We start from the raw sequence: 13,460 nt of genomic DNA, 5'->3' as shown, positions 1-13,460 counted from the left end.
GACTTAGTGACAGTGGCAGTTGGCTGAAAGTGAATACTCGACTTTGGTAGTTCACTACTACACATTGACAGAACGACTTCGCGGAGGACAGCTTGCGGCCCGCTTAAAGATTCAAGCACGAGTTAGAAAACGCACTGCAGTCAAAAATGGTGGGTGCACCCATACTTTTTCACGGTGGATGTGGAACGAAAGGCTACTTCTTGGCCCGGCTTGGAATCACTCTCTCACTTGGTCCTCCGACCCGGCATCGTGCAATAGCCATCACCCATCCGGTATTCTTTCGGTTGCGTTCTGTGTCGTACAAGTCACCATGTTGTGAGAGCGCACACTAGGGTATTGCAGACAGCACAGACGACTGTTCAGAGGACTGAAATTTTCGAGAGGAATCAGGTATGGGGTCACCGCTTGGGTGGCGAACGGCCGTGCAAATGATAGGTTTAGTTCCCCCTCTTTCCAGTGTTGTCCAAGCTCTGGCTTGTACATCGCACCGAAAATGAATTCAATTCTGTGCATCTTAATGTTCAACTAAGAACCATATTCAATTTGTTCTCGTCTAATGACAAAAGGCGACAGGAGACCCATCGAACATTGCAACCATATGTAGCTGGTCCCCCTTCTGCGGCGCCTCGTCGTTCCTCGTACCAGGAAACACGTGACTGTAACAATAACTGTCCACAAAGGTAGGGAGCGGCACTGCTGCTCTCTTTGAGTGAGTGTGTTAGGTCACTGCAATTGCAGATGTCTATTGGAGACGATATTCTGACTCAGAACACAGCGCATGCGCAGTCCAGGACCACCAAAGCGGATGGCGCCTGTGGTATGCAGGTCGTCCTGCAAATGCCTATTGCCTGTCCTTTGCTCACTTTCTCTGGAAGTAGTACTATCTTCCCCGTGTCGCAACGGCTGTTGTAGTTCCTGACCTCGGAACATCATCGTCCGCCTCTCCTAGTCTGAACAAGTTGCGCAAAGTGATAAACTCACAAGCATCATTACCGGGCCACCTCGAAACGACGGGCACAACAGCCTCGAGGAGGCTGTCGGATTCGTACTGTCTTCCAACACAGAACGCGGAGGTTTTTACCATTTATTTATTGGACCTGCTTTTTCTGAAACACGGAAATTTCATCCATTCCAAGTGCTTTCCAATGCCTCTCCGTTTCTGCTCGCATGCAAGTGGCCAGCGTTTTGGCGATTTACGCTACCACAGTTAAGTGATCAAGTCTGCATGAACCGCGGGCGCGAAGGCTACTTCAACGTATTCTACTTCATCGAGCGCATTCAGGACGCGGTAACTGATTACTCGAGTCTCACACTACCATAGAGAAATAATTTATCCATATTTCTTGATAGAATCGGGGACCGGGGAGGGAACGTCACGACGAAGCGTATGCGTGACACGTAGAAAAGTGAAGACAATGATTTGCATTGGTCCTGTCTGCGTGCCTATATGGCAGCTGGGCATCGTCGGGGCATTTCTTTTGAAACCTCTCAAGGATTTCGCGACTTACGCGTACAGTCGATGCTGCAAGCACCGGGCACACTCCGCGCACACCGGAGCACAAGGGCTGAATGCAGAGAACGTGCAACTGTTTCGGATGACGGATGCAGCTCTCAAGAGCACAGTAAGACACACCAGGCTCAGCTGGGTCAGATCATCCTTTCGCTTCTCACACTCATCCTTTGAGTCTGAGAAGAAATGTCGATAACTACCATCTCCGGAGGACTAGCAATTTCGCAGTCTTCAGCCTTTCCGCTGTACACAATTCCGTCTTTTTATGAGGCTCCCAAAGAGTAGCCCTTAGTGTCGTCTTTCCGTATCATAGCCCTTGAGTCGAGTGTATGACCGGAAGACGAAAGTGTAGTGCATTTGGTGTCAGAAGGTAAGGAGCGACTCTCCGAGAGATGGTGTGTTCGGCTTCATGACCGTGTTCCTCCTCGGGGATGGTTTTGTTAAGGTAATTCAGTTTTTTTTGTTACATGCGTGGATGGCAGCTCATATCCAGGCTTCAGCGCTGGCATTTTGCCTGAATGTGGCTTGCTGGATTTCGTGGGCCACTAGGTGTGTGTTGATTCATACCTTCAGGGAGGCGAACACCCGTCCCAAGCGGTGTCTGTTCACTCTGATAGCGAGTTGGCTGCGCTTCGAACACGATTGTCAAATGGCCCCAAGCGGCAGATTGTTTTTGCTGACTTCGGCGCTACGTGGTGTCAACCGTGCAAAGCAATGTCCCCCTTTTTCGAGGTAAATTACATTCATTCATACGGAGGGAATCTGACGGGTAGAAGAGAATGAGTGCTGCCAGTCGCGATCGACTGGTTTCACTCTTGGTGTATAAAACGGCTAATTTCCACGCACGTCAAACATTCTCTTCGTCAACACACTTCGTGCGAGTCTGGATGCGAATTCGCACAACAAGGTATTTGGCTGTAGCTCCTCACTTGTCGCCAAAGCACGGAGGAACGTTCCTTTCACCCAAAACAGAGTGATGTCCCTGTCGATCTCATCAGTTAGATGGAACACGTGTCAGTGCCGCAACTAGGTACATATGAGGCGTAGGCACACCCACTGTGTTGGCGGCTCTTACGCTGAGGAATAACCAACACTGTGTACGTTCACGAAGATATGCCGACCTGATAGTTACAGACTGCCCTCAAAGAGTGATGCCTGACTACGTTCTTTCGAAATGGCTTTTCGATTTTAGTCACACACAGTACGTCTATTGAAATTACGTTTTCGCAGGCAGACATTAGTATCCTGATGTCATTGACTCTATGACGCCACATACGGCATGCATCCGTTTATATATATATATATATATATATATAGCATCTTTGTACATACTTATATCGTTACTTGGAGAAATCAGAATGCTGCTGTTTTGATAACGTGATGTTTTGTGGCGCGTCTTCGTTATTGTGTACAGGCGCTTAGTGGCTTTTACGAGGGGACGTTCTTGAAGATGGATGTGGATGAGTGTCCCGACAGCGCAGACGACGCGGCTATTCAGGCACTGCCCACTCTTTGCGTCATGGTACCCTCCGAAGGAAAATGGGAGGTCATAGCGCGTGTACGCATCCACGTACTTTCATTTGTCCTTCCTTTCTTTCGAGGCAAAGCTGCTTGGTGCTCTTCCTCAACATAGTAAATGGTACACCTCCAGGTTTTGGCTCATAACCTCTAATCTGCATGTCAGCAAAGTTAAGCGTCTTTATTGTGCGAGAGTACATGGGGAATTCGTTTGTTTGTATTCAACTTCATTGTGGACAGTGTACCACGGACAACGCAGTCTAGACGTGAATCTGCGTGGGAGGCTATTTGGTAGGGACAAAGATAAGATAACGGTCGAACCGTTCCCGATTCTTCTTTGACTTCTCTACTCAGTCCCATGGCGGTTTCTCCTCATAACATAAAGAGACTGCTTTTTTTTGTGAACTTATCCTGGCATTCGCAGGCTGTTGGCGCTAACCGCCGCGACTGGGAGAATCTCGTGGCAACTCATTCGATGCCTCGTCAAGCAGACAGCCGGTCTTCAAATGAATATAATGAGTCAGAAAAAGATAAATAATGTCGTGCGAACCGTGTACGAAATGAATTTTCTTTTGCGGGTGCGCACCTACCACCGAACAAAGCACTTTGCGTGCAAAACATGCTATTTTCACTGTTAAACTCCCTTTACACGGGGAGAGTGCACTGTCTGGAAGGCAATTTCCGTGTCACCTTGGTGTAAATAGGTGGTCTTTATGCGTTCCGACTGAAGAAACAAAACGAAAGTGTTGTATGACGTGGAGCGTTTCACTCGACATCAGTTCATATATTCCAGCCCCACATACTGCGCTGGCGTGATGTTTTCTGAGGGATACTGCGCCTTTAATGTGCCACATGTCAGAAAATCCAGACTTAGGACGAATACAATCCCATTCTTGTCGATGCCAACATAGCCGTTCGTCTGCATTTGTTGCTGTTAGCATAAGGCTGCTTATGAGAGACACCTATTCGCTCTGACGCTCCGGGACATGCGTAGTCAGCTCCCGTTGACATCACTGTAGGCAGATGTTGGTACAGTACCTGTGTGACTGCAGTCAGTGCTGCTCGCAGTTCCTTTGTCCTCTCTGATTTCAACATTACTGTCGTTTTCCCGCGTGACCTCGTCTCAGAGTAAGTTTTGAGGCACTTCGTTGCCCAGGACATACTGTCGGGATCCGAAAGTTTTCGTGCATGCCGCTGCAACGATTTTGCACCATCGAGTTTACACAGTGGTGACACTGCTCTAAGGTTCCACTGTCTTGCTGACGTGACACCAGGACGGCGAGAGCGGCGTACCCAGGTAGCACGATTCTCGTCGACCAACAGGCAGAAACAACTATAGGTATTAGGGTGTTTGATTAGTTTGGTGTATATGTGACTAATAGGGCAACCACATACAAAGTAGATCTGTAGGTTTCCCTTGGGTTTGTTCCTCAGAAAGCGAATCCCCTGATACAACAGTCGAACAACAAGTGATGTCAGGCTGATAGCTCGAGGTGATGGTCACGCATCTGCGGCACCGGAAACTTTGAGATTTCATGTACAACCCCAAAACATCCAATTATTCGTGTAACCATACAGGTTCGCTCTCCAACTCATCCTTAATTGTCAAGCAAAAGTGTGTTCGAACGAGATTCACCGACCAGACACCAGCCTTACATGAAGTGTTTTCGATTAAGGGAGAGGTGGGAGAAAGGAACCTTGAAAAAAAGGCACGTACTGTACCATCGAAACACAGTGACGTGGGCCACGTTGTCGTATAGAGGACGCAGACTCTCTGTCCTGTCACTCTCTGTTGCAGTGCAGCGAGCCAGAGATCCGAAAACTAGCTTCCATGCGTATCGGAGGCGTTTTATTCAAGGAAACAGCCTGTACACACAGATATATGTATTTCTATGTACACGTACAAAACCCTGCTCGCTTATACGGATGCAAAACATGTCACCGGCCCTACAAGAATACAAGAAAAAAAATGTGCATAAATAAATGCGTGTCTTTAGATGAAGCTTGGCCGAACCACTGCAGGAAAAGTGACCATTGAGCGAGTTGAGTCCAAATTTTGAAATGCAGTAACTTTTCCGTGGTGTGTGCACGCCTTTCTGTTTGAGATAGCCAGCGATAAGAGAGCAGAATACCTTTTAGTACATGGAAGAAAGCAGCAGAGAAAAAAAGAAAGCTGTCTCGACGTTGTTACGTGAACGAACGCAACCTCCCTTGCCCTTCCGCTACAGCGCAGTCCGGCAGTGTCGCCTCTGTGCGCCTGCTCAGCCTTCCCCACCTTTCACAGGCACTCCGGCGTCGAGAGAAATACCCCTTTCTGCATTCGAACTAACTGCGTCTAGTGGCCCGACTCATTCAAGCAGCATCAACAGAAGCTCAGAGTCAACTGTTCAAGGAATGCGACGAAACAAAATGCATACACATCCACACACATACGCGTTTTTGTATGTATGCAAGCGAAGAACGCGGATCGGAGCAAAACCTGTCAGGGCCAAAATAGGGTCTGAAGTTGTAACCGACGTCGCCGTCTCAGCCTAACACGGGACCGTATTCCAGGGCTCATGGGACCCCACTGTCGTCTGAAACCGTCACGAAATCAAACTGTTTTCGTCGGCATGTCAACCCTCTACGGAGAGAGGAGAAAAAACTAGTGAGACGCGAATGACTGGGCAGAGATGCAGACGCCATGAACTCTCTCTTCACCTGTTTTGTACTCAATGTCGCATTTACTGCGTGTCTTGATTTATTGAAATGGCACCAGAAAAAGGTGACAAGGACCATGGACAGCGCCACCTTTCAAAGTGCCTTTTCTTTCAGTCTCGAAGAGACCAGAAATCTGCCGCCGGAGACTCAGAAACAGGAGGCAGCGGAGCCGGGAGAATGTTGTCTTCCTCAGAGCCCGTGCCAGGTGCCTGCCGGGCTGCGCCGTATCGCCAGTGACGCAGCATACTGTTGAATTCTTCTGCTTCCGACTCTCCAAAAATTTCAGAATATTCACCGAGTAGCTGACGGGTGAAGTAACGTTCCTCGCAGGGATACTTGACGGTTTCTAAAGAGCAAACAAAGCAGGAAAAGAAGGAATACGACGAGGTGAAATCGGGAGAAACAGCTCCTGGATTGCTTCCCTTGCATGACGGAACACACAAAATACACAAGAAGAGGTTCAGAAAGGCAAACAAGCACAAATACATGATCTGCAACTGTTCTATTTGTTCTAGAGAACGTAGACCAGGGCTACTCGATGAGAATTTGATGGTAACTCAACATAGTCTGAGGTGAAGACAGATGGATGGGCAACACGTGTACCACCTATCTCCTTTATATCACTTCTTAAAGCGACCACACAGAAATAAACAAAGACCTTGTTTCTCTCACGCATGTCTATGATATGCACGAACACGCAGGTTCGCCTCCTCTCATTTGCGCAGCAGGCCGGGACCAATGGCGCTGCCTGTTCTTGATATACGAAGTATTTTGGCACTTGCCACTGATGCATTCTTGTCCATCCACTGCAAACAATTTGCCCGTGTGGAACAAAAGTGGAAGGACTCTATGAGATGCGCAGAAGATTCGTTTTCTTACCTGGCAGGTAGGCTTGCTGATCTGCCGAGTTCATCAATCTCTTCTGCACACGCGCCTTGAGGCGCCTCGCCAAGAGAGCCGCGAAGTACGGCCTAAACCTTTCGCGATGCTGAAGGAGCAAGAACAGTACAACCATGGTATGCAAGTCATAATTGGCGACTCTGCACATGGTAGTCGTCTTTGCTCTTTCTCCCGTCTTTGTCTGCACCTGAATTTTTGGTTCATCGATTCACCGGAGGATCTTCTGAATAATGGTTCAACTACGAGTGTCGGAGGAAGCTGAAGAGCTGTATCAGGATCGTGGGTTAGCTGCAGCACCGAATGTGCTCGCGTAGTGCCATCCTCCTTGCTTGTTGAGGATATGTCTAAATCAACATGTTTAGGGTTACTAGGGTTACCTTTCACCGAAAGGCTTAGCTCCATCATGCTTTGAACCCGTTCGTCAATAGGATAACAGCTCTGGTCCGTCAATACATTGGCTTTGCCTTTCGACATGCTTCCTTTTTCACTGCATCTGAGCTCATGATCCCTTTCCCTCGGCCTTCTTACCTGCATGAGGGTATAGAGGAGATCCTCCCACTTGAAGATGTCCTGTTTGTCGAAGAGTTGCTGCTGCGTGATGAACTTTTGAAAGAGCTGAGCATCGTCCAGTGAAAAGGCCATGTGAAGGTAGAACTGACTGCACTCACTGCCCAGCTTACACCAATGTCCACCAGTGCCACAGCGGTCATCGCAGAGACCGAGCTGCTCCATAAGTGAGTTGAACAGCCGGCAAACGGTGCCCATAAACGAGAATAGTTCATGGCCGTGCATCTTCAGCGACAAGATAATCAACACCAGCCGGCGGCTGTCTGCAGGGTTAAGAGCGTCCCATGCCTGAAAAGCAAAGGGAGAAAAGGTTTAATGAAACCAAATCCGTGGAACCGCGGCCAACTACAACAGCACCCACGGTTCCTGCCCTTGCCACGGAGCCGCTGTATGCGTAGCAGAAGTACTCGATGCCAGCACTACATTCGAAATCGCCAACTCGTCCAGCAAAAGGGTACCAAATGCCGCGCTGGCCCTCATTGTCAAAAGGAAGCTTTCGAATCAACAATGCTTCCGTGGCCTCCTATCGTGTCTCCCCAGGTTGCTTCGAAACCTACATACCTGCCCCGCAGGCGTTCTGGGGTAGCGCTTGAACGCCTCGTACATGGACGCCGTGTAGAGGTACGGGTACGTGAGCGCCGTACCGATGTAAGCCTTCGCCTTTTCTGCTGCTTCACGCTTCAGCGGCAGACAGAGTTCATACTTCTTGATGATAACCATCATGAGGTTGAGCCGCCGTATCAGCTCGCGCATCTGAGACATCGCGGCCTTCGACGGCGGACGCTCGAGAAACTGCTCCACAGCCACCAAAAACTCTCCCTGTAGGTGTTCCTGCTCCAACTGAACTTGCTCGCGCTGAAGGCGAGACCACGACATCGGCTTGCCGTTAGCATCATAGGCGTAAGCGAACTGTTGCGGGCGCAAATTGTGAGCAGCTGCGTAGTAGCGACTGACGTCCCCCCGAGGAAGAGGAAACGATGGAGATTCTGCAGGAACGACAACCCACAAAACAAACGACACTGATCTCGGGTAGAAGTACGACCTCGAAAATGTGGCACCAGGCGGCAGACAACATCCGAGAATACTCTAGATTTCTGTGTCGTGGCGACACGAGAACAAACGCCACGCAGAGGTGACATTTCAATTTCCTCCCTCATACACACGATGTGTATGATGTTGTACAGGGTCACCATAAACTTCCCCCATTTTATTTGCATAAGAGTTCGACACAGCTACTCAAGCGGTCTCGCATGCAGCTCTTCTCGGTTCTGTAGGAGGCACGGACATTTCGCGCAATCCTATATACCACAATTGGGATGCGTGTGCCACGAAAAAAACTCACCTACGGGTGGCTGAAACCCCACGAATATACATGACATTTCCATAGACACGTCGGACATCAGTGAGGCTCTGCTTTGTTTCGCACATACAGCCGGTATGTTTAGTCCGGAGATTCTGTTTCTGGCAGGGATGTGGCATGGGAGACGGATTTTCGAGATTAGGTCTGCTGTTCGCTCTGAACTCACGTGTTCGTCGCGCGCGCTGTTGGTCCCTGAAGAAATCTTCAGAGTCGCCGTTTTTTATGCGAAACTCTTGTGGTGGAAAGGTGGCCACCTGGTAAGTCCGTTCTGCACCATCGTGACCATCTGAGGGAAGAGGGAATGGCGGCTCCCGACAGGATTTGTAGACATCCGAGTCTGCGCAGCGATACCGCATGATATCGTGCTGAACATACATGCTGGCGTTCGCGTCGCGGTACTTTACCCGAAAGGGATTGGTGAAAGTCTCCGGACGACTTTCTGGCGGAGAGTCTTTCGCTGGCTTCAAAGTTGCCGCCGGAGTAACGTCGATATTGTCGATAGGGAAAGACGTGCAGAGCGACGTCTCAATTAGCTCCACTGCCATCTGAAAAGCAACAGAAGGGGAACAAATCGCACCGAAAAAAAGTCAGCTGACCAGTCGGCTAACAAATGGTGTCTCACGTTTGAAAGGACTGCCGCCACAATCGTCCAGATCAAAGCAGCATACAGATGTTCGCCCGAGCGTTTATGCAACTGCAGCACCCCGTCACTTTTCCTTAATTGTGGACAGGTAAAAGGAGACGAACGAAACTCTGACATCAACACAAGGTGCATCCTCGTGGACAGTGGCAGCACAGAGACAATCTTGTTCTCAAAGTTATGAAACAGTAGGTTTACAGTCAAGTGAACATCCTGAATTACACAGCTACAACCATGAATGCATAAGTATCAAAAGTGCTTCGCCCTTTCCTCTGGACCGCAAAGAATGTATACGATCTCGAAGATGTCTAAATACAGTTCGAGGCATGCGATTTAAAAGGATAAAGAAACGTCGCACCAGCAGCGTGGTCGGGATAGCTCATCGGTTCTCGATAGAGCATGCAAAATTGGAGGCCATTTCCGATGAACGAAACACTCCATGGAGATGATCGGAACGTAAGAAACGTGAGGTTGTCTACACTTCAAAAAGAACCAACAAGCGTATCAGACCTTTTTCACCCATTACTGGTAGACGTATCGATCATCTGCGGACGGACAGTGCAATCTTCTCAAAGTGATATCGAACCCCGCGTGAGCCTCTCCGTCATACCCTCAGTTTCCAACCTGTTTTAGGTCCACCAGATCGGTTGTTCATCGATCGTCGACGGTGGCCGTCGTTATCCACTCTGCTGTTGATCTCTGTTTCTATCTCTTTAGTGTGGGCACATCACATGACGACTGTCGGTCTAGAAGTAGGTAAGCGGGCATACTTCTCAGCAATGACAATTATCAATCATGCCATTCTACCGCAATAAAGCTTGGATCAGGTAAGCAAAAGCCCACCCGATCTAAACCAGTAGTCCAACTCGTAGTATGTGTTCCCCAGCAAAAGTTTCAAGGCGCGATATCCGTTTAATATACATATCTGTAGATCTGCTGCCACTCATAAAGATGTCTCTCTAGTCTCAGGCGATTCACCTATGCATGGATACAGCGCAACAATTCACCCCTTCAGGTGCATTCGCTCAACTTGGTTGCCCCGCAAGGTCTTCGCATGAAGCGAAAAGCAAAGCGCTTTTTCCTGTTGGTCTCTCTACCCCCTGTTTACTACGATTGCTGTACGCTACTACCCCACTGGACTGCTAAAGAGAGCTACACGTGTCGGATGTCAATACTCTGAGACGCGAAAACCGAGATCAATAATCGCCTTTCCTTACCTGCACAGCAAGGTCGAGAGGGGTGCGTCCAGCAGCATCTCTTTTCGCAGGATCTGCACCCTGCCTAAGGGTGGCAAGAAACGCGTAGACGTCGTAGGACGAAATGTAGTAGTGGAGAGGATATTCTCGTCTCATATCGTTGCACGCTTTTGCCCTGTCTCTGTCGAACCAAACCCGATTTGGACGTTTTGGCCGCCCATCGTTGTTATCCACCGAGAAAGGCGGGGCCTTCGCCTTCCGCGAAACAACCAAGTCCGCGTATGCTCGACTCATTTTCTCCTCACCAACACTACACGAGCGAAGACCGAATTTTTTCGATTGACATATGATCGAAACAAGGATATAGCTCGGTATCTACGTTCACAACAGACACGTGCCCTCAACTGGTCTACATAAACGTGTGAATTCTCGGACTTTAAATTGCTGTTTTGCGACCAAGAAAAACGAGAGAGCGGGAGGGCGGCGCCGGCTTGACAGCCAAATGCGATGCCCCGAGACAGACAAACACAAAAGAACTGGACAAGCAGACCAGAATATTGAGACTTGTGGAAAAGGATAGGCGAAACGTGCGATTCCGTGAGCGCCGATGTTGAAGAAAAACTTGGAAGGGGCCAGATTTGAAGCTGAAAACTCGAAAACCAAACAAGCTGCACGGGGGCCGTTTCAATCCGCATGAATTTACAAACCACGGTTCTCACAGAAAGGCTCCATCAAAGAGAGAAGAGGATGAAGCCGCTGGAAAAAGAAGCGATGGTTTTTGTGGATTTTCGAACGGCAGTAAGGGCAGCAGACGTGATGGGAAAGACGGTGTATTACCAAGCGGAAAAAGAACGGAACACACGGCGTCGCCGCATGTCTTGAACTCAAGGTCCTAAGTCTCTGAGGAACAACGGATCCTCGATCAAACCTGGAAAACGACCGTGTCGACAGAAAAATCATGCGATGGTGTTCATCGATAGAGGCTCAAATGCGGGTCGTTTTAAGAACCACCGGATGGGAAGGTAATGTTGCCTTCAAGAGAATCCAGTGCACTAAACGAGGACCAGGGAGAGAACAGAACTCGAGTGAAGAAAACTCTGAGGAATCTTAACCCCGCCGACGCTAGAACATGAAGTGTTCATTGACGAGGTCTTTCAACACCTTACGAGAGCGGCTCCCGTTATATGGATGCACAAGAGGGAAATGCCAGACCGAGAAGAAAGGAAATGCTTTTGAGACGACGCATCCGAATACGTGAATTACACGCTGACTAAAGCCTCTGCTCCAGTGCAGAAATACAGCTCTTTTGAAGGTTTTGTGGGAGACAGTCCCGCGTTGTAGTCCATTTCTCAGTTTGAGAACAGGCTGCAAGCCAACGGAGATGCGGCGGAAGAATCCCAGCGATGAACTTGTTCCCTCTTTAACCCGCCCGGACACCGGAAACAAAAAGGTCGCTGAGATCTGCTTCAGCCAAAGCGTGATTTTTTTATTCCGCTCAAAACGAAGATCTTTTCGCAGTAAAATACCGTACACTTGTTGAGCGTACCAACTTCAGTCTAGGCTCACGGGCTTGCGTCGGGGGAAAGAGCCTTTCAGGCAGCCCAAAGAACTCGCGCCTTTCTCTGACAGTTTGGGGCTTTCGTTGCTTTTCTGAGAGCCCCAGTTCTGTTTGCCAGGTGCCGTCGCTTTTGTCTCAAAAAGGAGAAGCATGCGGGCAGCGACTCTACAAAGAGCTACGTAAAGGCACGACAGCTTGAGTCACACGCTTACGCCTCGTCCGCAGCGGCTAGCTGACAGCAGACAATGGCACCTACGAAGCAGCTAGCTACGCAAAAAAAACATGTTAGGAAGAGGCATTTATCTCTACGACACATCCCTATTGGCCGTTTATCTAAATTCTCATTCGTGTCTCACCTTATTACTGCGTTTAGTTGTCGCGTTTTGGCGGAGACCTGTCACTTTTCTGGGCCTCTGGCACCGCCGTGGCAGGGCCGACTTTGTTCTTTCGTGTTGAGTTACACAGTTCTGGATCACGCCATTTCTGCAGAGACGATATCTTCATATCGTGCAGAAAAATTTTAAACTGTCAGGCTCTGATCACAATGTTATTAATGCCAACTTTGTATGGATGATATGATAACTCCTCTGTACCGATCCATATTGGGGGTTCGGCTGACGAAGTCTTCAAGAACCTTCGAGATTTAGATCCCATTTTTTCCCATCATTACCACCTCTCTCTCGCGTAGGGTGTCGTGATTCTCTTGGGCTGCTTGTGAGTTAGACTTGTGTAGATGCAAGCAGCCAAGTGGAAGGAGGATACTTCATGAAGAAGGATAGAAACACGAGGGTTTATTTCTCCTTTTACGTGCACGTGAACTCTCCAACAACTCATAGGGTGGAGACCGGCATGTATGTCCACGACAGCAACTACAAGGAGCAGTGCTAGAGGTCACTTGAACGGTTTACCACGGATCTTGAATTTGTCGGATGCTGTTCTGGTTTGTCGAGAGACATCGAAGGATACGGTTAGATAACAAATTGCCGTTTGGCAAGTGGACGACGCTCAAGCTCCCTGTCAAGGCAAACTGGAAGCATCATTTTCAACTAGTAGATCTGTTGTCAGTTGCCATGTGGCACAGTCAGCGATTGATGGAATTGTATCCCAAAAAAAAGCAACAGTCCCTACAAACGGAACGATCTATCGTCGCCTTTCGGTAATTTCGAGAAACCAGAAAATTGGGCTCCAATTGAACAAACACCGCACTCGTGTGAAAGATGCCAGTGGTTTCAATTCCTGCAATGATAGGAAAAACGTGAACAGGCGATGCTACGTACAGACAGCGGAAATACACTTTGACTGCCTGGGAACATGTCAGCGACAAACTGTCCTGGCGGTATCTCAAGCTTGTTATTCTCGCTTCTTGAGACATCATGTCGCCTGCATGTTGCGCAGATACAAGGAAATACCGTGACTCTCACTGAAGCGGGTATCAGTTGAGATGCCGCCCAAGCCAGAGTAGGCTGTCTCTGTCAGTTCCGTCGATGACGACTGCTTACCGTCTCCTTTCC

At 48.9% G+C, this 13,460-nt stretch overlaps 2 protein-coding genes across 2 annotated transcripts; one reads left to right on the top strand and one right to left on the bottom strand.

The window, feature by feature from the left end:
• Window positions 1–877: 877 nt before the first annotated feature.
• On the top strand, window positions 878–4,219 carry TGME49_266620 (thioredoxin domain-containing protein). Its single transcript, XM_002368700.2, has 4 exons — window positions 878–1,622; window positions 2,084–2,242; window positions 2,925–3,068; window positions 3,453–4,219. The coding sequence occupies exons 1-4, from the start codon at window positions 1,416–1,418 to the stop codon at window positions 3,564–3,566; spliced, it is 624 nt and encodes a 207-aa protein (XP_002368741.1). The 5' UTR covers window positions 878–1,415; the 3' UTR covers window positions 3,567–4,219.
• A 1,314-nt stretch (window positions 4,220–5,533) lies between these two features.
• On the bottom strand, window positions 5,534–10,980 carry TGME49_266630 (hypothetical protein). The gene is made up of 6 exons (XM_002368701.1): window positions 10,413–10,980; window positions 8,722–9,100; window positions 7,757–8,181; window positions 7,157–7,483; window positions 6,608–6,716; window positions 5,534–6,074 (listed from the first exon to the last, which is right to left on the bottom strand). Exons 1-6 carry the CDS (start codon window positions 10,683–10,685, stop codon window positions 5,839–5,841), a joined length of 1,749 nt encoding a protein of 582 aa, XP_002368742.1. The 5' UTR covers window positions 10,686–10,980; the 3' UTR covers window positions 5,534–5,838.
• Window positions 10,981–13,460: the final 2,480 nt, after the last annotated feature.

The sequence above is a fragment of the Toxoplasma gondii genome, chromosome IX (genome assembly GCF_000006565.2).
Source record: "Toxoplasma gondii ME49 chromosome IX, whole genome shotgun sequence".
Lineage (NCBI taxonomy): Eukaryota > Apicomplexa > Conoidasida > Eucoccidiorida > Sarcocystidae > Toxoplasma > Toxoplasma gondii.
The sequence above is the reverse complement of the archived record's forward strand: the minus strand, read 5'-3'. Positions and strand labels throughout refer to the sequence as shown.

Bases quoted from the DNA above. Each gene is read 5' to 3' on its own strand.
- TGME49_266630 (XM_002368701.1), bottom strand. From the start codon at position 10,685: ATGAGTCGAGCATACGCGGACTTGGTTGTTTCGCGGAAGGCGAAGGCC. The intron at 9,101-10,412 runs GTAAGGAAAGGC...GTTGCTTTTCAG, and splicing joins CTCTCGACCTTGCTGTGCAG to ATGGCAGTGGAGCTAATTGA. The intron at 6,717-7,156 runs GTAAGAAGGCCG...TTGCTCCTTCAG, and splicing joins TCCTCTATACCCTCATGCAG to CATCGCGAAAGGTTTAGGCC.
- TGME49_266620 (XM_002368700.2), top strand. From the start codon at position 1,416: ATGATTTGCATTGGTCCTGTCTGCGTGCCTATATGGCAGCTGGGCATC. The intron at 1,623-2,083 runs GTAAGACACACC...TCATACCTTCAG, and splicing joins ATGCAGCTCTCAAGAGCACA to GGAGGCGAACACCCGTCCCA. The intron at 2,243-2,924 runs GTAAATTACATT...TATTGTGTACAG, and splicing joins CAATGTCCCCCTTTTTCGAG to GCGCTTAGTGGCTTTTACGA.